General features: G+C 45.4%; 1 protein-coding gene across 2 annotated transcripts; it reads right to left on the reverse strand.

The window, feature by feature from the left end:
• Window positions 1–4,211: 4,211 nt before the first annotated feature.
• On the reverse strand, window positions 4,212–22,747 carry KDELR2 (KDEL endoplasmic reticulum protein retention receptor 2). 2 transcript variants are annotated; one of them, XM_045075130.1, is made up of 5 exons: window positions 22,507–22,742; window positions 12,699–12,799; window positions 8,950–9,108; window positions 7,696–7,948; window positions 4,212–6,302 (listed from the first exon to the last, which is right to left on the reverse strand). In XM_045075130.1, the coding sequence occupies exons 1-5, from the start codon at window positions 22,595–22,597 to the stop codon at window positions 6,268–6,270; spliced, it is 639 nt and encodes a 212-aa protein (XP_044931065.1). In that variant the 5' UTR covers window positions 22,598–22,742; the 3' UTR covers window positions 4,212–6,267. The 2 variants fall into 2 exon arrangements, with proteins under 2 accessions (XP_044931065.1, XP_044931066.1); XM_045075131.1 differs by lacking the exon at window positions 7,696–7,948 and having other exon boundaries at window positions 22,507–22,747.
• Between the last annotated feature and the right edge of the window lie 3,553 nt (window positions 22,748–26,300).

Here is a 26,300-nt window from a genome sequence, read left to right on the forward strand (position 1 = left end):
TGCGAGGGTCATGAGGTCCAACGCACGCGCACTGAGCCCCGCGCCGCCGCTGGCCCCTCCGCGCCTGCGCAGAGACGCTGACCCGGATGGCGCTGATCAGCGCGGTGGTTGTTTTGCGTGTGTGCGAGGTCCTTTCTGATAATATTCCAGTTTTGTAGATAAGGACTCTTCGGGGCCCGGAGGAATGAACACCCCAGAGGTCCACGGGTGGTGATGGCCAATCTGTGGGCTCCTTCCAGGTCAGGAGTGCCGCGTTAGGACCCCTCTCGAGTTCAGGGTCTGAAACCACCGAGCAGCTGGGCTGGGGCGTGGGGAGGAGCCTTATCCTCTAAGCGTAAGGCACTGAGTACTTAGCACCTGCACTCTGCCCCAGCCCAGTCCGAGACCCCTTCGTGCCTGCGCGGGTCTCCCCACTGCGCTCCGTCATTCTGCCCTGCTTCCCGCCAGCACGCCCCCCCATCCACGCCCCCCCCCCCCCCAGTGCATTTCCTCTGCGGCAGCCGGAGCAACCTGGTTGAACCGTCAGAGCAGCCCCATCCTCCGCTTAGGATCTTGCAAGGCTGCACTTTTGTGCATGAGATTGACTGGGTTACCATTCTCTCTCCATCCCACTGCTTGCCTCCACCCCCCACCCCGCAAATACATCAAGCTCATTCTCACCCCAGGACTTTTACATTCTGTTTCCTTGGCCAGGGATGTTCCTCTCCAGTTATTTCCATGTCTCTGTCTCAGGTCATTCAGGGCTCAGCTCACGTTGCAAAGAGGCTTTCCTTGGCCACCTTATCTGAACAGCACACCCACCAGTTCCCATTCCCTCCCCCGGCTTCAGTTCTCCTCCTGATACTTAATCACTCCCTGACATTGTAGCATGTTTATTACCTCTTTCCTTCCACCTTAGAGTGTAAATTGCATGAGCAATTTACCTTGTCCATCTTGTTCACTGCTATGCACATAATAGAGCAAATTACAGGCACATATTAAATACTTGATGAATGAATAAACAAACTCATTGAATATCAAGGTTTTCTTTTTTTAAAGATTTTATTTATTTATTTGACAGACAGAGATTACAAGTAGGCAGAGAAGCACGCAGAGAGAGAGGAGGAAGGCTCCCTGCTGAGCAGAGAGCCCAATGAGGGACTTGATCCCAGGACCCTGGGATCATGACCTGAGTGGAAGGCAGAGTCTTTAACACACTGAGCCACCCAGGCGCCCCAATTATCAAGGTTTTCTAAGTCTGAAGTTCCTTCAGGGATCTGCTAAAGGGCAGGATTTCAGTGTTAAAAATAATATCGAAATTATATTGATGATTGTGGAAATCATACAGAGAATTGTAGATAGGGAAGTTACAAGGTTTCTACAGAAAAGAGAACCATTCATTATAAAATAAGTATTCATTGGGTACTTGGTTTGGCCAGAAGTGACTTACTCAGAAAGTCAGGGAAGGCTTCCCTGAAGAAGATACTAAAATGAGATCTGGAGGAAGAAAAGGAGTTCAGTGGAAGAGAGTAATTCAGATGCCACAGGACTGTGCCTATGATCTGAATATTCTCAAATGTAATAGTTCCCTTTTGCAGACAGAATTTGTAAGGCTTACCACTAAGTTAATTTTTCTACATAAGCTTATGTTAGTAAAGATAAAGATACTGATGACTTAATGTCACAAACAATAACAACCCACAAAACTATGACTTCAAACAGGCAGCATACACATTAAAAAGAAAAGAAAATGTATTTTGTATAGGTTTTTTTTTCCAGATTTATTTATTTGTGTATGGGGGTGAAGAAGCAGGGGAGAGGGCGAGAACCCAAGCAGACTGTGCTGAGGGCAGAAAGCAAACAGGGGACACAATCTCAGGAGCCTGAGCTCATGACCTGAGCCAAAACCGAGAGTCAAACGCTTAACCAACTGAGCCGCCCAGGTGCCCCTGTATTTTATGTATTTCTAATCTCTGCGAGTATGTTTTGCTATTTCCTTGTAACATTATTCCATTTGTTGAATTAGAGCTGTTTTAAAACATTATTCCATCATGTTGTTATCTCATACGAAACATATTATTTCCTTATTTTAGACAAGTTTTTCAATCTTCTATTAAAAATAGTTTCTAAAAAAAGATTTTATTTGTTTATTTGAGAGAGAGCACAAGCAGGATGAAGGGCAGAGGGAAAAGCAGTCTCCCCGCTGATGTGGGACTCCATCTTGGGATGCTGGGATCATGACCTGGGCGGAAGGCAGACGATAAACTGACTGAGCCACCCAGGTGCCCTTAAATTAACTTTAAAAAAAAAAAATAGGGGGTCTGCCCATATGGGGCTCAATCCCAGGACCCTGGGATCATGACCTGAGCGAAAATGCTTAACCGACTGAGCCAACCGGGAGCCGTTGTATACTGTATTGTTAGAATAAAGTAAGCTGGAGAAAAGAAAATCGTAAGGAAAATACATTTACAGTTCTGTATTGTATTTATTGAAAATAACCTGTGTATAAGTGGCCCCATGCAGTTCAAATCCATGTTGTTTAAGGTCAACTGCACTTCCAAAAGACCAAAGCACAGCTCTTGAAAAGGTAAACAGGCCATCATCACTTTTTTTTTAAATGAAGATTTTAAATACAGAGATGCCTGACACGTAAGGATCTACCAACCGGATGTAACAAGGGATAACATCCTACCATGGATGCTCCATCTTTTTGGAGAAAAGTTCTGTTTCGGTAACAGAGTCAAGTGTAGTGTAGCACTTGCCTAGAGACTCTCCCCTTTTCAGTGCCCACGAGGAAACTAGAGATGGAAACCTGGAGCATCCTAGTATGATACAAAAGTATCCCTGTCATGAAGACATTCGTGCTGTATTATGCGGCAACCTGCTTTTAAATGGCAGGGGTAAGAGGGAATGGTTTCAGAACCCCAGGAGAAATGCCCACAGCACCCACACAGGACCACAGGACATAGGCTCGGTCAGAGAGAGGGGTGAAGGAGGGCCGGCTGTGTGAGTGCGGGGTCCTTGCTATTTCCACATTCAGTCACTAGAGGGCGAGGCACACAGGAAAACCCCACCTGGAGCCCCAGTCCCATCAGCCCTCCTTAGAGGTCACTCAGGTGGTTTGGGGAGGTACTTAGCCATCAATGTCTACAGTTGTGGTACTTTCCCAAAGAGGGCAAACTCGATCAATATCATCAAGTAGGTCACAGTGTCTCCTGCCAGAAGTAGTTTCCAGCCAGCTTTGGAGGCAGCTGTCCCAAACTAAGCACAAAGGGAGGGGGAAAAGGGGTCATACTGATGCTGAGCACTTACTGTCTGTGCCTCAAGCTCTAATTTGAGCTTCAAGAAACTCCTGTGGTAGGAGTCTCTGAAGGGAACTGAGGGAGATGGAGACTCATGTTAAATCTAGGGTCACGGCGGCGCCTGGGTGGCTCAGTGGGTTAAGCCACTGCCTTCGGCTCAGGTCATGATCTCAGGGTCCTGGGATTGAGTCCCACATCGGGCTCTCTGCTCAGCAGGGAGCCTGCTTCCCTCTCTCTCTCTCTGCCTACCTCTCCATCTACTTGTGATCTCTGTCAAATAAATAAAAAAAATCTTAAAAAAAAAAAAATCTAAGGTCACGGAGCTAGGGTGTGAGGAGTGACCCCAAAGATTATGCCTTCCTTAATCAGGGTTCCCACCACTCACTCACGATTTCTAATTTTTTTTTTAAGAATTTATATATTTATTTGGCAGATAGAGACACAAAGAGGGAACACAAGCAAGGGAAGTGGGAGAGAGAGAAGCAGGCTTCCCACTGAGCAGAGAGCCAGATGTGGGGCTCGATCCCAGAACCCTGGGATCATGACTCAAGCCAAAGGCAGACACTTAACAACTGAGCCACCCAGGCACCCCTCACGATTTCTTTTGCAACAAAAATCTTTGCTTGACCTTTCCAGAAAGTCGTCCAACCTGGTGGCACCTCTGGAAAGGCTGGGCAGGATCTTCTCCCTTCCACCTACAACCTTTTCTCCCCAACCTCCCCCCGGCCCCCGTCACCTACTTCCCTACCTGCTCCTCTCCTGACCAGCTTGTAAGGAAACAGGAAACGTTATTCTGACACTGACTGAACCGGATGGGGGAGTGGATTGGTGTCTGTAAACCCCCAACTTAGCCCAGTTCATAGAACTTTCCTTCTCGTCATGCTTTCATCAAAAAAAATTCACACGAATAAAACAGCTGGATAAAAAATATTCATTACCTGACAACCTTTATTGGAGAAGTGAAAGGAACTTTGAAACAGTGCTTTGTAAGGCGCATCATACAAGGCCTTTGTTTTCTGTGTGAGGACGCTGCCCCAGTCCCGCACTCCCACTCGGCCACCCAGTTTATTAAGATGTCACCCTGGCTGGCCCCAGAATGGTGGTGACACCTTAGCCAGCTTCACTTTTACATGGGCAGAATGACTAGAGAAGACACTGGTACTTCCAAAGTCGGGCAGCCTGCTGAGGTCCCAGATCCTTGTCGTCCGCATTGTGCTCTTCTCCCACAATGACCCCAGCTCGTGTTTAATTTACATGCACAGAAACCTTGCGAGCCCCCACCCCACCCCCAGTGTGGGTCACAGACTGCTCCACTCTGCTGAGATTTCCTACCCTTCCGCCACCATCTCAGAATCTTTTAAGGAGGATGAAAACAGAAACTAAACCGAGACGAGAATGCTGGGAAGATACAGATCCACAAAAGGACAACCATGGCGGGGGGAGGGTGAGAGATCGAGACAAGAGGTTCAACTATGCAGCCACGCTGCCAATTTAGAAAGATGTTAAGAGACACACTAGATAAAAATAAAACCCATCTAGCTCCCTTCTTCCACAAGATATTTTAATGCAGCAAGCAAAAATACTACAGCCTTCTTGTAGTAAGCACTGTTAGTATTCAACACTTTAACATTTATGGTGCATCACATAAAAACAAAGTCATATGCTTTTGCACAAATCAAAAAAATGTAGCAAATCAATAAAATGGCAAAATCAGGAGGAAAAATTATAATTTTCCCTCAAAATACAGCAAGTTTTAGAAATTTGTGGACAATAAACGTTTGCGGCCCCATATAGAGCTTCTGTTGCCAATTGAAAAATGAAAAAAAATCATCCTGACATAGGATGTTCCAACAGCCTAATTCACAAAAAAAAAAAAAAAAAAAAAAAAAAAAAAAAAAAGACAATTTACTCTACATTTAATAAAATGTTTATTTAGGATGGTAACACAAGACAAATCATGCAAGAGCTCAGTAAAAACAAAACAAAAACAAAAAATAATCAGAGAGTATAAGGAATGGCAATTGGTGCTGCCAATTAAGAAAAAAATGTAAATCATTTTACTACCTGAAAGTGATACGAAAAACCTTTTGAATCTGAGCAGGGACATGGTTGTAGTAATCTTTTGGAACTGTTAATTCAAGTGATAGGTGACTAACTTGTGTTCCAGTCCTCAGAGGAGTAGAGTCCTTGATCCAACATAATCATTAATATCCCTCACACCCCACATTTAGATGGCAAGCAGCCCAGAACCCCTGCCCCCCAAGTTCTCTGACACCCCTGGCACAATCTCAAAGTCACTCGTCTTAGCAAGAGAGTGGGGCAGGCACCTTTGGTGACTCTTAAACGAGACTCCATCTACATTCAGAATCTGAAAATTTTGGTAATGAAAACCATAAGCTTGTGAGTCATCCTTACCGGCCTTACATGTAGTGTTGTGACGTCCAAGGAAGCATTTCCACATTCGGTGGGAAGAGATTTGAACGAAGATAGACCAGATTGAACATAGTGTCTCAGATTTCAAACAAATAGAACTCATCTTTTGGCAAAAAATAAATATAGTGGAATGCAAATTTGATAGATGGAAGAATATATAATCTACCAACTGTCAAGGAGTACAATTTCATTGCAGACACAAAGAATCAACAGTTTCAAAGAATTAAAAAAAAAAGTTTGCACTTATTCCTCACAAAATCTTCACTTTTGGAACTACCCCAATTGAAGCTACACACTGAATTTATTAATACAGCATTAAGTTTCTTTGTGTAAAAAAATCTTTGTACATAGTAATAAAAAAAGATAAGGCAAGATGCATTAAACAGAAACCTTCTGGTTCTTTTCCTCTGGGTTCTTACAGAGCCACTGATGACTATCTGCAACGAAAGAGTTAAGTTTCTGATTTTCCGTATCAAGCATCTTGTGCCTTTGCTGTGGTAAGAATTCTGTCCGAGCACCCTGAAGGACAGATGCTGGTGACGGTCTTTGGCACTTACGCTGGCAGACTGAGTTTCTTTCCCTTGAGTACTAGAATTTTAAAGAGAGGAAGAGAAAACAAAAGGTTACTGTCTTGACTAGCTGATCATTTCCTTCTTCCTGTTCCTAGAGGTCTGTCACACTCACGACACTACAGAATAAGGTACAAGGAAAGTCTTTGGCACCAAAAGTTATTGGATTTTGATGTCAATTAAAAAAAGCCCCCTGAACTATGAGTATGTCATGTACACATATACTGGAATTTTCTTCATGTGCCTTGATGTCACAGCAATTAAATTTAAGAAACACAAATTCGAATGAAACTGTCACTAAATTCACATTTTCTTCTCATTACTTTCTCCCCTAATCAACATATAGTAAAATATAACTGTTAATATGTACAGAGGTCTATGAAATTTGGGATGTTAAAAAAGAGAGAAAATATATATCCCCCTGTAGGTACCTAATTCTACCATTAGGAATTATACTGTATAGCAAAGGTTCTTAGCCTGAGTCTGTGGTTGGGTTACAGGGGCTCCTGAATCCCCTAAAACTATAGGCATACATTTGTGTGTACATGCATTAATATGCCTTTTTTTAAAAAATGAGGACCACAGTTTTCATCAAAATTTTGTGGCATCTGCATGTCCTATATTCATATAAACGTGAAAATATACATACACAAGGATACTCATCTAAGCACTGTTTTTGTTTTTTGAGAGAGAGTGAGTGTGCGCAAGCTGGGGGGTGGGGGCAGAGGGAGAGAGAGAATCTTAAGCAGGCTGCATGCTCAGCACAGAGCCCGACACGGGGCTCAATCTTATGGCCCTGAGGTCATGACCTGAGCTGAAATCAAGAGCTGGATGCTTAACCAACTGAGCCACCCAGGCGCTCCAAGTACTGGATTTTAATAGCAGCAAATCAGTAACAGCCTGTACCACAAACAAGGGGCTGAGTAAGTAAATGATGATATAATATACATAATGAAATATTCTATGGCTATTGAAAACTACGTAGATTTCTATCTACTGACTTGAAAAACTGTGAATGGGGGAAAACAGATTATAGAACAGCATGTGCAGTTGAGCTCCCGTGTCTGTGTATATGCACATCCACACACATATACCTATATGCATAGACCTATCTGGAATTATGTTTATCGGAACATTAACTACGATCATCTCTGAGCGGCAGGGCTTCAGGTGATTGTTTTCAGAATTATAAAAGCAGATAAAATTTCTTGTAATCAAAATGTGCTATTATAGAAAAACAATAAAGCTACAGAAAAGAAAAAAGGCTGAAAACCCTGAGTTCGTTTGGAAATGTTTTTCTGAAACCAGCTGTGCTTGATGACCTAGTGCCAGACTAGGACCATGCTGGGCCAGGGAGCTCCTAGAAACACAGGGCTGTGGGAACAAAGCAGGGAGAAGGCAGCCCGGGGTACCTTTTGTTATGTACAGGTAGAAGAAGTCGCAGTATAGAATAGTCTGGACAACTCCGGCCACCACAGCAATGAGGTCGAAGAAGCCCTCGAAGTAGAAGCGCCAGATCCAGTTGACGAGATAGAGGGCGCGGTAGAGGCCCAGGAAGAACAGGTAGTGGGTGGTGATGGTCTCCGCTTCCCCTGTCTTGCTGATCATGAACAGCTGAGGAAGGATAGCCACGGACTCCAGGTAGATGGAGAAGGTCCACAAAATCTGCGAGAGAGACCAGAGGCTTCAGTCGGCACCCAGCACCCGCCACGAGCTCACAGGAAATACTCCCGCTTTACTGTGGAGCAGCACGAAGAGCGAGGAGTCTGGGCAACGGAGTACGAAACGGAATAAATCTCGGAAACGGGAGTGACACTGAAGAGGCACATTCCCAATGACAAGCTGGGTGACCCGGACACCTCTGCCTCGGTGACTCTTCGTGACCCATCTCTCCAACATCTCCTTCCCGGTACAATTTTCTGTGAATCTACCTATGTGTCTCTCCAGGGTAAGCTTGTGCCACTCCGAATCCAGGGTGCTCTCTGCCGGGGGCACGAGGCTGTCAGAGCCTTCTACGCTCCCACTGCTGCTTTTCCTTATCAGCTGGTCTCCTTCACAGACTATCTCAATATTTCCACCATCTTTCTTAGTCTTTGGGCTTTCCTGGTGTGGTTAAATCAAAGGGACAAGTAACGCGAATTGTAATTATGCAAACATTCTGCCCAACGTGATTCACACGGACGACAGAAAGCTTTGCAGGTAGCCCTGGGAACATTCTGAATCCATAAGCAGCGGCTTCCCCAGGATGCTAAGGGAAGGGCAAGGCACCCAGGAGTGCAGGGCACCGCGCAAACCTTTTCCTCCACACCTGCCGTATGGCAACACTGCTTAGGGGATTGGCACACAGTTATCAATGTGCAACAGCCCTAGGTGAAGAAGAAACAAAGTTGGGTCCAACTGCAGAAAGACTATGTTCTTCAAGCACTGGGACAGGCAAGGCATTGGGTTTGCTACCACAGAAGTCGGTTTATTCTCTGGAGGAGAATCCTGCAATAATCTGTCAGCAGATACCCAAATAGCTGGGGGCTTAATGCCTGTCTGTGATTTATTTACACCAAATAGTGTATGCTGCACCAGAAGCTTGCCGAATCACGAAACCAAACAAACCAGAGCCACCCACATTACCTGCAAGCCCGAGTGTTTCCCTAAATAACCTCTCAACTAACCTCCAGAGGAGAGAAATCATGATTGACCAGGAAGGAGAGGCCTCCCACAGGGACCACCAGAAACTCCACTCGGAAGGTATCATGATTTCCGTCGTAGGTTGCCTTAAATTTCATGTAGATCAGGTACACTGTGGCATAGGAGCAGGCAATGTAGATGAGCTAAGGACAGAAGAAAAGCACAAGTCATCCCTACTTTACAACGGCTCCAATGGCCTTGGCTTTCTACAGCATCCAAAGCATCCACATGTTCACAAAAGCAAGATCTTTTTCCTTAGCTTCTTTATTTCAAAATTTAAATACAATAAAGTTCACTTCTGGGGGTACATAGTTCTACTAGTCATGTAACCATCACCACAATCGAGACACAGAATAGTCCTATCATGTGACCCCTCCCACCAGAAACCTCCCTCATGCTGCCCCTTTGCAGTCAAGCTGTTCCCCAAGGCCCGACCTCTGGAGATAACTGATTTTTTTTTTTTTCTTTTTGGATAACTGATATATTCCTGGTCCCTGCAGTTTTTGCCTTTTCCAGAATACCAAATAAATGGAATCATACAGTATGTCCCTGTAAGACCAGCTTCTTTCAACTACCATAAACGCATTCTCAATGCAACCATATCATTGCGTGTATTAATGACTGGTTCCTTTTTACTGCAGTAAAAGGACTGCACTGTGCAGGTGAACCACTAGCTTCGGGACAGGTGGTCTGGGATTCCTGTCAGCTTGGGGAACAGCGGGAAAAGCTGCTATGAGCCTTTATGCCCACACATTTGTATGAACTGAACTTTTCATTTCTCTTGGGTAAGTACCTGGGAATGGGATTGCTGGATCATATGTTAAAAGAGTACCTTTAACTTTATAAGAAACTGCCCAAGAATTTATTTTTAATCTCACTTTAAAAACAACAACAAAAAAACCCAACCAAACAAACAAAAAAACAACTATTAGATAGCAGGTTAGGAAAAAAAAAACCACACCACCAAGTTCAATGGAGTTCAAAACCAGTATACTTCCCTCCAGCATGAGGATATTTCTTAGCCAGTGCTTTTCTTTTCCTTTTTATTTGACAGAGGCAGACAGTGAGAGAGGGAACACAAGCAAGGGGAGTGGGAGAGGGAGAAGCAGAATTCCCTCACAGCAGTGAGCCCAATGGTGGGGCTCCATCTCGGGACCCTGGGATCATGACCTGATCCGAAGGTAGAAGCTTAAGGACAGAGCCACCCAGGCACCCCTTTTCTTTTCTAAGATGTATTTATTTATTTGAGAGAGAGGGAGGGAGAGCGAGAAAGAGTGAGGGGAGGGGCAGAGAGAGAGGATCTCCAGCAGACTCTTCAACAAGTGGGGAATAAATCTCACAACCTATGAGATTATGACCTGAGCTGAAACCAAAGGTTGGAGGCTTAACCGACTGAGCCATCCAGGCGCCATTAGCTCCAGCTTCTCTAAAGAAAAGACACAATGTAGCTCACGTTTAACTTTACAATGATCAGTTTTACCTACACTGTGTTACTTTAATACAGAACATTCAGATCATTCTATGAAAATTTTGTCTGGTAGCATACCAAAAGCAAAACCAAAAGGGATAACTTGTCTAACACTGCCACCTACAAGGGAGCTCACATAGCAGTGCAGTGTTCAAAGGCTTACAGTCAAGTTATGTTCTTTCATATTCAAAAGGTCAAACACCATATAGTCACGTGACCCAAAGGAAAAGTCTGTTATTCTGAAATTACAGCAATTTTCAGAATGCAGAATTTTAGGCCCAAGAGCCAAAGGGCAATTTGAGTCTCTGAATGGAAACAAGTGGGATATTAGTCAAGCTACCCGCTACTACTCCTTCGGAAAAGCACCTCATGAAACTTAATGAAGACACCTGGGCCAATGACGTATCAGGAAAATGAGAGCAATCATCAAGTCCTCCTATGCTTAAAAACAAAGTAAAGATACTAAACTATCCCTAGCACCTCATCATGGAGTTATATTTGCAAATAAATAGTTGGCAAGGTATTAAAGTTGTTGGTCATACCCAAACTACAAAAAAAAAAAAAAAAAATTGAGATTAACACCTTATATTTTAGAGTTCTCTCCACATACAAATATATGTATACATGGATATGAATAAAATAACATATAATCTACATGTATCAATAAAATACACATACATTTACACAGAGTCTCCTCCAGCACAACATCCAGCCAAGGCATGTGGTATAGCCAGGGGTCCCTCCCTAGCGCCCAGAACATGGCCGGCCAAGATTCTGTCCATAACGGCTTAGGCGACCACGGGAGTAAGCAGCTGCTTTCCCCTTCTCCCTGTGCTTGGCATTTAAAGTCAAAGCAATGAGACATAAAATTTGGCTCTCACTCCTCTAACTTTCAGGACATGCTTGGAAACCAGAACCAAGCAAGAAGGATTCTTCCGAAAAGCCAAGTATCCTGAGGGCCACGGAGGAGGTTCTTGCTCACACGCTTGTAATCCCGGCAGTTTTAACTGGCCTGGACACCAAGCAGGGACCTACCCGTGTTAAGGAGGCTAATTATTTCCTGGACACGAGGCTCTGGTCACTTAGTGACGAAGAATGAAATGATTCTGGGTAACTCAAGTTTGTTTCTCAGTAAAGACCACAGACCCAAATATGGCTTTGTCTACTCTGACCTGTGCTTATAAAAAATGCTTTGTAAGTACAACACCAAGAGGCCTCAGGTTAGACATGACATCCTCAGCTGGCCTACAATATTTAGTGCCTACGGCACAGCCCCGCACGCAGGTGCTCAGAAAGCTGTGCAGAAAGAATGAATGGAAAGAAAGGAGAGGCCTTTCTTTCATGCCCTGAGAGTGCCATACTTCTCCCTCCCGCACCCATCGCAAACTGCCGTCACCCACTGAGTACTGGGATGATCAGTCTACTCTCCCCAGCCAGACACTAAGTCTTCTGCTTGTTTGCGGCCCCGTCCTCAGCACTAGGGAAGTGTCCGGCGCTTTGGGTGCTCAGTATTAGTTCAAGGACCATGCGAAACTGAGGCCTTGGCGAGCGGGAAGCACGCGCCACCTCGGGTCCACAAGATGTGAGGTGGTCTGCCAACACACTGCGTTTTAGTAACTACAGGTTTTCATGTGGATTCAGAAAAAACAGGAGGACACCGAAGCCACGGATACTAAGGCTCAGGACAAGTTAAAAGGTTTTAGAGACACATTAAACAAGTTATGGTACAGCTGTTATTTAGGCATGGGAAGAGTAACAGAGATGGCACACAAAGAAGTTTACAGGACGTGGACTTCACAGGAAAAGAAAGAAAAGAAGTAGAAGCCTACACACGATCTCTCCCACAACAGCGAAACGAGGTACTGCAAGGAGCCCTGGTTTCAGTCCTCGTGCTGAGCCACCCTGCTGGGTTTCCCAGGGAGTCTGTAATTTCGCACGGCTTGAAAACATAATAGTTATCCCTCTTTCTTACAGGGTTATCAAGAGCTTTAGAAGTTTATCATACTCAAGGAACTTAAGGTTAAAAAATCTCTAACTGCAAAGCACTTTAATTAAACAGATACTCTCTGAAACTGAAAATGTGCTTAATGATAACGCTATTCCCACTTCTATGTACAAGGTGGTCTAAAAGTGCTTAGGTCGAGAACAGCATGTTTAGACATTATTCTAGAAGATGTCTAAGTACACAACTGACACAAACTTAATAGTTGCCACAGGCCCGTGAATTATGGATAAAATGCATTCTAATCGGATGCCATACCATACCTTCATAGATGTATTATATAATGAAATAAATGAAGTAAAAAGGTCCAGGTAACGAGTTGTGAAGACCAGTGCAAAGAGAAGCTGGCTTTTTCCAGAAATACCTAAGAAAACAAAAGGAAAGTATTAGAAAAGCCTCTCTTAGAGAAGCTGAACCCTTCCCGCAGAGAACACTACAGGAAGCGCAGATACGGAGAGTGGGTTCCAGGGTCAGAGACTGGTATCTGGGATGACTTCACGAAGTCACTTTACACTTTACATTCTTGAACATGCTCCTGGGGGGAGGCTCTAAGAACCCAGCAGTCTCATTCATCACGCTGGGTGACTTGCCTCGATCATGCTAACACCAGTATGCCAGGATGTACTGTTCAAATGAGTACTTTTCTTTCCTTTTTTTTTTTTTTTAAGATTTTATTTATTTATTTGAAAGAAAGAGAGAGTGCAAATGGGGGAGGAGCAGAGGGAGAGGGACCAATCAGACTCTGCCCCGACACGGGGCTCGATCTCACGACACCATCATGCTGTGAACCAAAATCAAGAATTTGGACGCTCACAGACTGAGCCCCCCAAGTGCCTCTGAATGCTGTATTTTCCAAATATATACTTTAGGTAAGAATAATTTCACTACTTCTGCTGATACTAACTTGCTTGCTAGCTTTAGCATCTTTCTTTCCACTTTATTTTTTTTTTTAATTTTATTTATTTATTTGACAGAGAGAAATCACAAGCAGATGGAGAGGCAGGCAGAGAGAGAGAGAGAGGGAAGCAGGCTCCCCGCCGAGCAGAGAGCCCGATGCGGGACTCGATCCCAGGACCCTGAGATCATGACCTGAGCCGAAGGCAGCGGCTTAACCCACTGAGCCACCCAGGCGCCCCTTTCTTTCCACTTTAAAACAATGTCTCTCAAGGTGACAAACCTTCACCGCCTGGGGGTCTAATCTGATTAAGGAGACAAGGAACCCAGTAAGGAACACTGCTGCCCTTCACGGTGAGCAGTAACGTCACTCCCTAAGGCAGAGGTATGGCCTCCCAAGGTAACTTGCTTTGTTAAGCACACATTTCTTGGACAGGGGAAAATTTTTAAAAACTCCATCTCTTAGATTCATCACAGCCATAAAAATGTTGCTCTGGATGCCACGGCAACAAGAGGGTGGGAACCTACTATGACAGTCCTCAGAAGCAGCAGTCTTTAAAAAAATAAAAACAAACAAAAAACAGAAAAACAACCACCACCACCAAAACCCCACCCCAACAACCACCACCTTAAATCTGCTCCCACCTCCAGCCACCAGCCCTCCTCCAGAGCACTGCTGCAGCACGTGGAGATCATCTACGGAAGTGTCGAAGGCCACTTAGTGTGTGTACTCAGCTTTTCTGACATCTATATTTGGCCAAATATTTATGTGACAAAGGATGTGAACTATGGGTTTCAGATGACAATTGAGCGAATTCATGAAGGAAACATGAATCCACCTACCCAGTCAGAATCCACCCACCTTCCTCTATGTTGCAAACTTCACACCACTAAACATTTCGGTAAGCATGTATTTTGCAGAAATGTTGCTGCAACAAATTATTAGCAACAGTCTCATGGAATGTGAAAATTACACTGTTTTTAAATGATATTTTACAACATAATTTTGTGGCTTGTTGAAACTAAAAGCTGGGATACAAGAACGTTACTTTCTTTTCTTTCTTTCTTTCTTTCTTTTTTTTAAAAGATTTTATTTATTTATTTGACAGAGAGAGATCATAAGCAGGCAGAGAGAGACAGGGGAAGCAGGCTCCCTGCTGAGCAGAGAGCCCAATGCAGGGCTCCGATGCCGGGACCCTGAGATCAATGATCTGAGCCGAAGGCAGAGGTTTAACCCACTGAGCCACCCAGGCACCCCAAGAATGTTACTTTCTACATATGAATAATTGCAATTCTCATCTATTCACAAAAATACCTAAACAAAACCTGAAGAAAAAGTTGACTCTCTCCTCCTGCGTCAATCAACAGTAACCAATTTCAAGGGTCAAAGGTGGAGATATAGACAGTTTGCTCCTTTCAGTTTTCCCCAGTAATGGAGAGCTTTTTTTCTTATCAGAGATCAGTGTTCCAAAGGAGAACAATGAGGCTGCCATTCACACAGAGACGTGGGAGGGAGAGAGAGGATGAGATGAAGGGAAAGGACAAGCAGCATGCAGTTCACCTCTAGGGTTTGTTGAAGCTTTGAGAGAAATTCCCAGTTCCTTTCCCATCTGGTTCTTTCCAATATTTTATTTTTATTATTATTATTTTTAAAAGATTTTATTTATTTATTTGACAGGGATCACAAGTAGGCAGAGAGGCAGGCAGAGAGAGGGAGAAGCAGAGAGCCCAATGCAGGGCTCAATTCCAGGACTCTGGGACCATGACCTGAGCCGAAGGCAGAGGCTTTAAGCCACTGAGCCACCCAGGCGCCCCTCTGGTATTTTAAATAAAAAAAATTATAGAATACATACAGGCAAATCTGTTATAAAGGCTTTATTCTAATGGAACTTTGGAAGCCAGACAGATTTGCAATTTTTCTTCATTTTCAGCATTCTTAGACTACAAACTCAGGACTATCATATCGCCTTTACTACTCCCTTTGAGACCCAACTCACATACCACTTTCTCGGGGAAGTCATCTTTGAAGACACCTCCCCCTTGGTGATGTTTATTCATCCAGCAAGTACATAATGGGAACTTCCCATCAGCTGCTGCCCTAGCTCCTAGTACGGTCTTATGAAATACACTGCGACTGTCTGGTTGCCTGTCTCCCCACTTTCCCAACAGACAATGAGATCTCCAAAGGTTAGGGTCATGTCTTACCCATTTTGTATTCTCTGTGCTCAGCTCTGGGCCTGACACACAGCAGGGCTAAGAAAATATCTGCCGAATGAATGAACAAATGGTCCAAAAAAAAAAAGAAAAAAAGAATTCATTTTCTTTTTATGTCATGGGGTAAATTCTCATTTTGTAGTATTTTGGGATAACATTTCCAAAGAGTATCTAAGTCATACTCTGTCCCTATGACCATAAATAGGCAATGGTCTTTGGGCTCTGCCCTAATTTACTGCCAACCAGAGGGTGGGAGAGTCCCCTGAGCAGGAGAGGAGCGAGAGACCGGAAGTATGTGGCCTGTAGCTTGTCTCATGGTGCAGAATCAAGGTAGGAACCGCCATGCTGGAAATCTAAGTGTGCTTATACAATTCTACCCTAGTCTTCCTGGTCTGGAATCCTGGAAGCAGCAACTTCTTCCTTTAAGACAGAAAAATTGTCCTATCTTCACAGATGGCAGAGATCCCAGCTGAAGCCAGAGAGGGCAGGGGCAGGAATCTCTTTCCCAGAGAGAACCTAGTCACTTTCTCCCTGTTTGGGACCAAAGCATGTGAAGGCTGGCAGTTAACAAGCTATCAAGAATATTCACTCTAGGGGCACCTGGATGGCTCAGTGGGTTGAGCCTCTGTCTATGGCTCAGGTCATGATCTCAGGGTCCTGGAATCGGGCCCCACATCGGGCCCTCTGTTCAGCAGGGAGCCTGCTTCCCCGACCCCTACCTCTCTCTGCCTGCCTCTCTGCCTACTTGTGATCTCTCTTTCTCTGTGTCAAATAAATAAATAAAATCTTAAAAAAAAAAAAAAAAGAATATTCATTCTAGGTCTCCTGGGTGGCTCAGTCGGTTAAGCAGCTGCCTTCGGCTCAGGTCATGATCCCAGGGTCCTGGGATCGAGTCCCACATCGGGCTCCCTGTTCTGCAGAGAGCCTGCTTCTTCCTCTCCTTCTGCCTACCACTCTGCCTCTGCCTACTTGTGCTCTCTCTCTGTGTGTCAAATAAATAAACAAAATCTTTAAAAAAAAAGAATACTCATTCTAAATGTTTCTGAAATGGCCATCCCAATACCAAATGCACCAAATATTCATATTAATGAGTATACCATTTTAAATGGAAATCAGTCTTTAAACCCAAGACCATTTCTGTCATTTCCTATTGGGCCAAGTTAGGTTTAATACCATCCTATAACTATACACTACAGTGTGTATTACTTTAAATCATGCCGCAGGTTGAAAGTTGCATTTCTTTTATTTCCAGTGGTTTACAGAACAGAACCCTCGACCAAAGAGAAAAGCCTTTCACGACTTATTTTTGTCCTGGTAACAGCTGAGCTACAAGCAAGTTCTCTAAGTCAGACCACCAGGACAGTCTGCGCTGTCAAACAGGCAGCACTCAACAAGGGTCCCAGGCACCATACTCCAACCCACTGTCCCTAAGGATGTGGGTACTCCCGTAAAGACCATTAACGGTGCCTGGAACCAGCAGCCTAAGAGTCAGGAGCTGACCTGTAACACAACTCTTGTGACTTAGGGAAAGAGAGGCTCTGGAGCCAGACAGACTGGGTTTAAGCTCAGCCCCTGAACACACACGGTAAGCCTGGGCCCATTACATACATTGTCCCCATCCACAACCTCACTTTCTGCATCTGTCTAATGGGAACAAATTATGACAACTTTATGGGACTGTTAAAGAAAAAGTGCTCTATACTATACCTGCCACAGTGGAAATGTTTGATAAATGACAGTTCTTACTAGGTACTGTTTCACTGTTTTTTCTTGTTTTCAAAGAAATACATGCTATTTAATTAAAAATTCCAACTGGGCTAAAATATACGGAAAAAAACCCAAAAGGGCCTTTCAACATCCCTCCCACCTCCATTTTAAATGAAACTTTCCAGGCTTTTCAAAAGCCAGGGTGGCTCAGTCAGTTAAGACCCTGATCCCAGGGTCCTGGAACAGAGCCCCACATCGAGCTCCCCGCTCAATGGAGAGCCTGCTTCTTCCTCTCCCCCTGTCTGCCACTCCCCCTACTCTCTCAAATAAATAAAATCTTAAAAAAAAAAAAAAAGCTCCTTTTATATATGTATTTGCATCTGTACCTGCATATACGTTTGCCCCTTAAAATGGGGTCATAGAATCTTTTGCTTTACAGTTTGCTTTTTAAAACAAAACAAAACAAAATAACAACAACAACAACAACAACAACAACAAAAACATTTTATTTGAAAGAGCAAGTGAGAACAAGCAAGGGGAGCAGCAGAGGGAGAGGGAGAAGCAGCCTCCCTGCTCCAGGGATTGATCCCAGGACCCTGGGATCATGTCCTGAGCCAAAGGCAGATGCTTAACCAGCTGAGCCACCCAGGTGCCCCTACAATTTGCTTTTTTTTTTAAATCTTAACCTCTCAGATTTATCTTCCCCTGTTAACACTTCCAGCTCCTTCGTGTTATAGCTGCACAGTATTCCCACAGTGCAACCATACCACATTTGTGCAACCACTCAATTAACGGACATTTGGGTTGTTTGCAATTTTGTTTTTATGAATACTACACAAATATCCTTTTATCTATAAAAAGTGTTCTGTAGTTATTTAGGTACAAGGAACATCTTTACACTTACAGATAGTTTACTTATAGATAGTTAACCTCTTACTTTTTTCACGTAGTAAGGAAACAATGGTATGCACTGCTGTTTTACCATCAAAGTTCCTAACTATAGTGAGCCTGGGCAGTCATTCACACTTAATGGGCCTTCTGCTGTTCTTCTGTGAACTGTCAACTTTGCCCATTTTTCTATCCTTTTTTAAAAAATGTGCAGGAGTATTTTATTATGTGTGTTATGTATATTATGTGTATTATGTATGTGAGCTTTTCGTTGCTTAGATATATTGCAGATTACTTCTCTCAGTTTACTCTCTTTTAATTTTGATGACATTCTGAATCAGTAAGTTAATTTGGGGAGATGAATCATCTTGCCTCCTTAACAGCCTATCTGGTCCTATTTAGAACCACGGTTATAAAGATACGTTCAGGTCATCTTCTATGTCCATTAACAAAGTTCCAGACTTTTCTTCACAGAGGTCTTACATACACCTTGCTGGGAAGTCATGGGAGCCTTCCGTGGGATCCTTCTAGCCACTTCACATCCACAGGATTTACTATCTACATTTAATACCCTTTATGATTATCTTTTTATATATGTCTTATTATTTCAAGTAAATTGCAACTTTCTTCAAACCAGAGACTTTGCTAGCTACAAGGTGCTTCTCTGAATTGCAATCCTAGTGCTTTGCACACAATGGGTGGCCAACAGATGTTTGAGAGCAATGATTAGCCAACAGACTGGCACTCAAAAGAACAGAGGAGACAGCTGCTACAAAGAGGGAGCTGGGAATGTGATACAATAGCTTCCCGAAGTACTCAGTGACCTCAATAAAAAGATGAGATTTTGTATTCAAAATTATATGCTGTCCAGTTATGAGAAATGGAGGGGACGCTGGATGTTCCTGTCATGTTTGGAAGGATAAAAAGTCTATGACAAAACCAACATAACAACACCTAACAACAATCAAAGCAAAGGAGGGGAGAGACTGGGAGAGGGCGCCTGGGAGTGACGGATCTCAAAAGGACTCCACTAGTAATTTAAACACAACCGATACAGCACTATTAATAACTATCAGCCAGCCTACAGAAAAATGATGCTAGGAAGTTCTTCATCTACATACCAAGGCTTGTTCTCCCAAGGCTATCCAGGTCGTGTTTAGGACAAGGACAAAGTGATAACTTGAGCGTGCTGTGGATCCAGCTGCAGCAACAGTTCAGGGATCTGAGAAAATCACACTTCAACTGCACCCTTTTGTAATGACAACAGCAGACAAAGACACAGAGAGCTAAACCAAGATCAGCTCTCCTGTCCTCACATTAAAACAGGCCCTTATAGGTAGCCATCTTCAAATCAGATGGTCAGGAAAACAGAATCTGCAGCTTCCATACTAATCTGCCTCATCCCTTACCCTAAGGGAAAAAAGCCCCATGGTTCCGGCTGCAGGGATGTTCACAACAGGTGCCCAAATCCTAAAATGAACCCCAATACCAGTATTGTCAAAGTGAGAAACATAACCTGAACGTACAAGTCTCTTATTCCAGTTATTTGAGAAACTCATATCGAATTCTTACTCTTTCAAAAGCCTCTAAACAACTTTCATAATTTAGAATGGAAAAACAAAGCAGCCAATCAAATTTAGCATTTAATTCTGAATAAATGATCTTGGTGATTCTGATTTCTAAAAGGCCAGGAAATCTCATGTATAAGAACGAAAATGATCCTAAATCTGACAAAGAGAATAGTTTAGTAAGTGCTTCAGGTTAACTGTTGGGATACTTGACAAACACACAACTCATCTTGACAAACATACCTATCTTCCTTCCTATTTTGGCTAAAGTATTTTCTATTTTCCTAAATGCTCCTAAATCTCTCAAATGAAGATAGTGAATACTAAAAAATAAACAAAACAGGGGAACCTGGGTGGCTCGGTGGGTTAAGCCTCTGCCTTCAGCTTGGGTCGTGATCCCAGGATGCTGGGATCGAGTCCTGCATCGGGCTCTCTGCTTGGCAGGGAGCCCGCTTCCTCCTCTCTCTCTCTCTCTCTCTCTCTCTCTGCCTACTTGTGATCTCTGTCAAATAAATAAAATAAATAAATAAAATCTTTAAAAAATAAAAAAAAAATAAACAAAACAGCAAACCCTCTCACTTTCTCCACATTACTCAAGGTTCCCTTAAGAATTTTATACGTGGAGGTATAGTAGCTTCTCCCCAAAATCTTAGTTTAGATACCCGTTTAAGACACAGCATGCTTCAATACTTAAGGACTTGACAGAGAACAGGATTCTGAGAAATACACAAAAGAAAATGAAGAGACTCATACAAAAATTTTGGAGCAAAAATCAAGATAAAAGTAACATTTTCTGAGTGAGGGTGGGTGAAATGGGTAAAAAAGGTACACACTTCCAGTTATATAATAAATTAAGTCCTGGGGATGTCATGTATAGCAGGATGACTATAGTCAGTAACACCATATTACATATTTGAAAGTTGGTTAGAGAATAGATCTTTAAAGTTCTCATCACAAGAAAAAAAATGGCTAACTACGTGTGGTGATGGATGTTAACTAAACTTACTGTGGTGATCACTTCACAATATATACATATATCAAATCATTATGTTGTACACCTAGAACTAATACAACATTATATGTCAATTATATCTCAATAAAGTCCACGGGGGGGGGGCACATTTCCTGAGTGTAATGAAAAAGATGACTTAAACTACTAGTCTGGCATCAGAGTTTAAACTAAAATTACTTTGGCCAAAATAGATACTGATTCAAAATCCTTAACTGTGATTAAATTGCCTGTGTTTCAATCCTGGCTCTACCACTAATTTCCCCATCTCCTTTCAGGCTCAGTTCCCTCCTCCACAGAATGGGGACAATAGCAGCTAGCTCTTAAGATCATTTTAAAGACTAGGTGGAAAAAGCTACGTAAAGCATTTAGTGCACTACCTAACACAGCAAGCACTTAGTCATCAGCTGTCACAGTTGCCACAATTACTTTTCTATAATTGGAAAACTTAAGGACTGAATCTCTCAGAATGTGTACAAAATGAGAGATCATCTCCAAACCAGACAACACTGGGTTCAGTACATGGACTTTGGAACATCCATTTTGACTGCTCAAAGGTCTCCTGTTTTTGCTTACTTCCTCGATCTCAGGTACGTTCTGGGGAGATAGGTGAGTCCTAAAGACAGCAGTCAGTGATGTGGGGTATTACTCTAGATGTGGAAATCTTTAGAAACTGATCAGGGAAATGGGATCTCTGCCACCTAGGTAGATCCATCTTTTACTGCCTCTGCAAAAATGAAGCTCTCGAACGTGGCATCAAAAAGAAGTTTAAAGAAGACACTGCATTTCAAGAAATCATCTAAAAAATTGCCCCTCTGAAACTTTTGCGGTTAATGAAATGTAAAACTTCACAGTTGTTATCTGGGAAAGATCTGTCCCACTGCCTCCCAGCAATGCATGCATGAAATGTGTACTCCAGAGGAGGGAGTCGCCAACTCACTGGTGACGTGGAGTGAGGAATTACAGGAGACCACAGGAGACCTCGGCGGCCCCCGGAGCCGCAGGTTTGAGAGAACCCGTTATTAGCTGGAGGCACTTAGGAGTTCGACAGACTAGTTCGTTTTTCAGAGCAGCACTGATGGTTCCCCAAGAAATTCACTTAGGAACCTCCTCACACCTCCTCCCGCGGCGGCCGTGATCATAAACCCCAGAGCTGGGGTGAAGGCCACAGAACTCTAGGGTCAGACCTGACGCGACACCCTAACCTAAAGGCCAGTCCTCAAAGAGGCAGGGTAGCGAGCGGGGTGACCTCCCGCTCCCGCTCCACCTCCCGGGCTGGCCCGGCTGCCACGTCAGGCCGAGCGGGCCGCGGTCCTGCCCATCCTCCTCCCTCCCGTCCCATTGATTCGCGGGCTCCCCGCACCTCCCGACCCGCCGCCCAGGCGCCCGGGCGCCCAGGCGCGCGGAGCTGCGCCCATCAGAGCCGAGGGCACCGGGGCGAGCCTGCCGGACTCCCCCGACCCCCGCCCCATCCAAACTTTTCAGACCGAATGGGGTCCCGCGTATTCCGGCTGGCGCCTCCCCCGCCCCGACAGCTCAAGTTCGGGAGCCCACCCAGCGCCCAGCGGGGCCCAGCGCCGCGACACCCCTCCCGGCCTGCGCGCCCACCCCGAGGGGCCGCAGGGCAGGGTCCCCCCCGCCCCACGCCCGGGCCGAACCCCCGCCGGGCCAGCCGAGGGGGGTGTGTCGGGCGCCGCGGGCCCGCGGGCCGTGGGGCGGCCGACGTCCGCGGCTCCGCGGGGCGACCCGGCCTGGCGCCCGAGCCTCTCCGGGACCTGGCCCGCCGCTCACCCGCGCAGGAGCGCGTCTTCCAGATCTTCAGCAGCAGGATGACGATGGCCGCCAGGTGGGACAGGTCCCCCGTCAGCCGGAAGATGTTCATGGCGGCGGCGGTCGGCGCGGCGGCCTGGGGCTCGGCAGCTCAGGCGGCGGCGGCGGCGGCGGCGGCGGCCCCAGAGAGGAAGCGGCGAAGATGGCGAGAGCGGGCGCGACGTGGCCAGGGACGTGGCCGAACTGCCGGCGCGCGCGGGGCAGTCTGGGAGAGGGGAGGCCGCTGCCAGGCCCCGCCCCCTGCCCCGCCCCTTAAAGGGGACGCGCCCAGCGTAGCCCCGGTTCGAAGGGCCGGCTCAGGAACTCCCTCTGCGGGACCCCGACCCCTCCCCAACTTCCCCCTGCCCGTTTCCGGCTTCCCTTCGGGTGCCAGCGATTTCCTTTAATTTTTGAAATGACACTCCCTTGTGAGAGATTTCCCCCCCGCACCCCATCTTAAAAGCTCTGTAGGCTTACTGGATGAAAAAGTGTAAGAGGAAAATGAATCATGTGTCCATAATTGTATAAGCTGGATAATTGCACCTATTCACGCAGGAGAGAATTTCCATTTTGACTCAGAGAACTCACTTACCCTTTCACACTTTTACTGGCTGCAAGGATTTTTTGCAGACCAGCTTCTGGCCCTCTATTCTGCACAACTTGTTTCTCTCTCACAGAGATGTGCGGTCCCCCACCCCCCCCCCACTCCCGCCACCACCCAGCATCCCAGATACACTTGTAAGAAAGAGCTTGCTACCCAGGTGTAGGAAGTGTGGTCAAGATCCTGCAATCAGTGTCTTCTGGGCTGGCCTCACCTATGGGGGGGGCCACCTCACCCAAGGTCACCCCTTCCATGGGGCAACCCATATCTGCTTCCGGTGACTGAGTGAGCTGGAGGTAAAGGTTTGGCCAGTTCACTTGGGACATTCTAGCAGACAACACTTAGTCCAGAACTCCCATCCTGTGGCCGGAGCTTTGCGGAGCCTGTGTGACCATTTGGCTTCTCCATGCCCTGTCCTGTTTCTCCTTCTTCCTTTCACAGGTATAGATTTCCTGTCATTCCTCGACCTGTCTCGGCAGTGGATGCTTCTGGAGAACCCATCCCGCGACAGTTGGAACAGGGAGGGGTGCAAGAAAGCAGGTGATTAGAATGCGGGATTTGGAGCTGGCTGGCTGTGGCTACGTTGGTGGGTGGAGCACAGACAGCCCCTAGCAGAAAGGAGATATTCAGTTATGAAAACTTTAACTTGCCCAACCAAAATGAGTCTGTTATGTCAAGGGTAGGGCCTTGGTTGAAAACACCTGGAATCCAGGTACATAGATATGTGGGCAGAGGCCTCGACCATGTCTAGCTCCCAGGGCTACCCTAAAACTTTTGAGCCTGCAGCAATGGCCCATTCCCCACCCTCCCCCAAGAGCTAGCTTCCCTGGAGCTGGAAGGCCATGCAAAGGCCTCTCCGCACCAGGCAACACGTGCTCCTCTCAGGACCAGCCCTGGCAGGTGGGAGGCTGGCAGCTGCAGGGCGGGGATTTCAGCAGATGGGGTCCGGAGCTGGGCAGAGCCTCCGCGCTGGCAAGATACCGGGGAGAGCGACCTCGTGTGGTAACGCTCAGTAACTACACCTCCTGGTAGCTGTGTGCTCAGGAGTCCTCCTCTGCCTGGTTCTGGGATGCGCCTGAGACTCAAGTTAATTCATAGAATGAAACAGAAGGGATGCTGTTCTGGCTCAGGACCTGGCTTTCAAGGGGACTGGCAGTTTCCCTATCCCCTCTCTTGGGAAATGTGTTTCTGGGATGCCTGGGCTGCTCTGCGAGGACTCCAGCTACCCTGCTAGGGAGGTCAGGATATGGGGAAAGACCTACACAACACAGCTGAGCTGGAAGAAAGGTAAAATATTGCAAAAATCAGAATGATAAAAGAGCGAGAATCCAAAGAAGAATAGAAGGCCTGGATCTAGAATCAGCCCTGGAGGCTTGTATTGATGGTTCTGGGCTCAGAAGGACACAAGAGAAAAAGTCTGTACAGTACGGGAGAGGGTTAGGGTTGGAGATCTGCATATAAAGTAGGGCCCTCAAGAGTTGGGACCCTCGGTGGGTACACCAGGGTGGAAATCACAGAGGGTGAAGGGCTTCTTTTAGCCTTGGGTCTGGGTGAAGGGAGCAAAACAAAACAAACAAACAAACAAAAAACAAGTCTCCCTGAGAATTTTTTTTTTAACATTTATTTATTTATCTGAGTTGGGGAGGAGGCACAGAGGGAGAGGGGGAGAGGGAGAGAGAATCCGGAAGCAGACTCCCCACTGAGCCCAGAGCCCCAGGAAGGCTTGATCCCAGGACCCTGAGATCATGACCTGAGCCGAAGGCAGAAGCCCACTGAGCCACCCAGGCATCACTCTTTTTTTTTTTTTTAAGATTTATTTATTGATTGATTTTTAGAACGAGAGAGTGAGCAGGGGGAGGGGCAAAAGGAGAGAGTGAGAGAGTCTTAAGGAGACTCCGTACTGAACATGGAGTCCTACATGGGGCTTGATCTCATGACCCTGAGATCATGACCCTAGCAGAAACCAAGAGCCCAATACCCAACTGGCTGAGCCACCCTGGCACTCCTTCCTTGCGAATTCCTTTTTTTTTAAAAATTTAATAAAATTTAGATTTTATTTACTTATTTGCCAAGAGAGACCGAGACAGCAAGAGCACAAGCAGGGGGAGCAACAGGCAGTGGGAGAAACAGACTCTGTTGAGCAGGGAGGCTGATGTGGAACTTGATCCCGGGACCCTGGGTTCATGACCTGAGCAGAAGGCAGCAGCTTAACCTACTGAACCATCCAGGCCCCCCTCCCTTGAGAATTGTTTTTTTTTTTTTTTTAAGATTTTATTTTTTACTTGGCAGACAGAGAGCACAAGTAGGGAGGCAGGCAGGCAAGGGGGGGAGGGAAGCAGGCTCCCTGCTGAGCAGAGGGCCGGACATGGGGCTTGACCTGAGCCAAAGGCAGAGGCTTAACCCACTGAGCATCCAGGCACTTCTCCCTTAAAAATTCCCAACACGACCCTACCCACCTATGAGTTTGAGGCTGGAATTCATAGTACCTATGTGACAAATAAAACAAAACAAAACAAAACCACCAAGAGACATGCACTTTATTTTGTTTTTTAAGATTTTATTTATTTAAGAGAGCTAGAAAGAGAGCATGAGCTGAAGGAGGGCCAGAGGGAGAAGCAGACTCCCTGCTGAGCTGGGAGCCCAACACAGGGCTCGATCCCAGGACCTAGAGATCATGACCTGAGCTGAAGGCAGGTGCTTAACTGAGTGAGCCACTCAGGTGCCCCAGAAATTCACTTTTTTTTTTTTTTTTAAGATTTTGTTTATTTGACAGACAGAGATCACAAGTCGGCAGAGAGGCAGGTGGAGAGGCAGGCAGAGAGAGAGGAGGAAGCAGGCTCCCTGCTGAGCAGAGGACTCTGGGATCATGACCTGAGGGGAAGGCAGAGGCTTTAACCCACTGAGCCATCCAGGCACCCCCAGAAATGCACTTTAAATTCAGACTCTAAAGAATTACCACAGGCAAGTTTCCAAGAATAAGAGATCTCAATACAACTGCAAAACAAGCAAAAAGCAAAAAAACCACACACAAGGAGAAAGCCGCTGTGAATTAGAAACGCAGAAATGAGACACTGCAATATTGGACTTGCAGAGACTTTAGTTATTAGAATTAGCAGACACAGGATAAAAAATTAAATGTGTTTAACATGTTTATGTAGATAAAAGGAGACAAATA

The sequence above is a fragment of the Mustela putorius genome, unplaced genomic scaffold (assembly GCF_011764305.1).
Source record: "Mustela putorius furo isolate JIRA1106 unplaced genomic scaffold, ASM1176430v1.1 tig00000139_pilon_pilon_pilon, whole genome shotgun sequence".
NCBI classification, from domain to species: domain Eukaryota; kingdom Metazoa; phylum Chordata; class Mammalia; order Carnivora; family Mustelidae; genus Mustela; species Mustela putorius.

Bases quoted from the DNA above. Each gene is read 5' to 3' on its own strand.
- KDELR2 (XM_045075130.1), bottom strand. From the start codon at position 22,597: ATGAACATCTTCCGGCTGACGGGGGACCTGTCCCACCTGGCGGCCATC. The intron at 7,949-8,949 runs GTTAGTTGAGAG...TCTCTCTCGCAG, and splicing joins ATGATTTCTCTCCTCTGGAG to ATTTTGTGGACCTTCTCCAT. The intron at 6,303-7,695 runs GTACCCCGGGCT...TTAAAATTCTAG, and splicing joins CTACCTGTACATAACAAAAG to TACTCAAGGGAAAGAAACTC.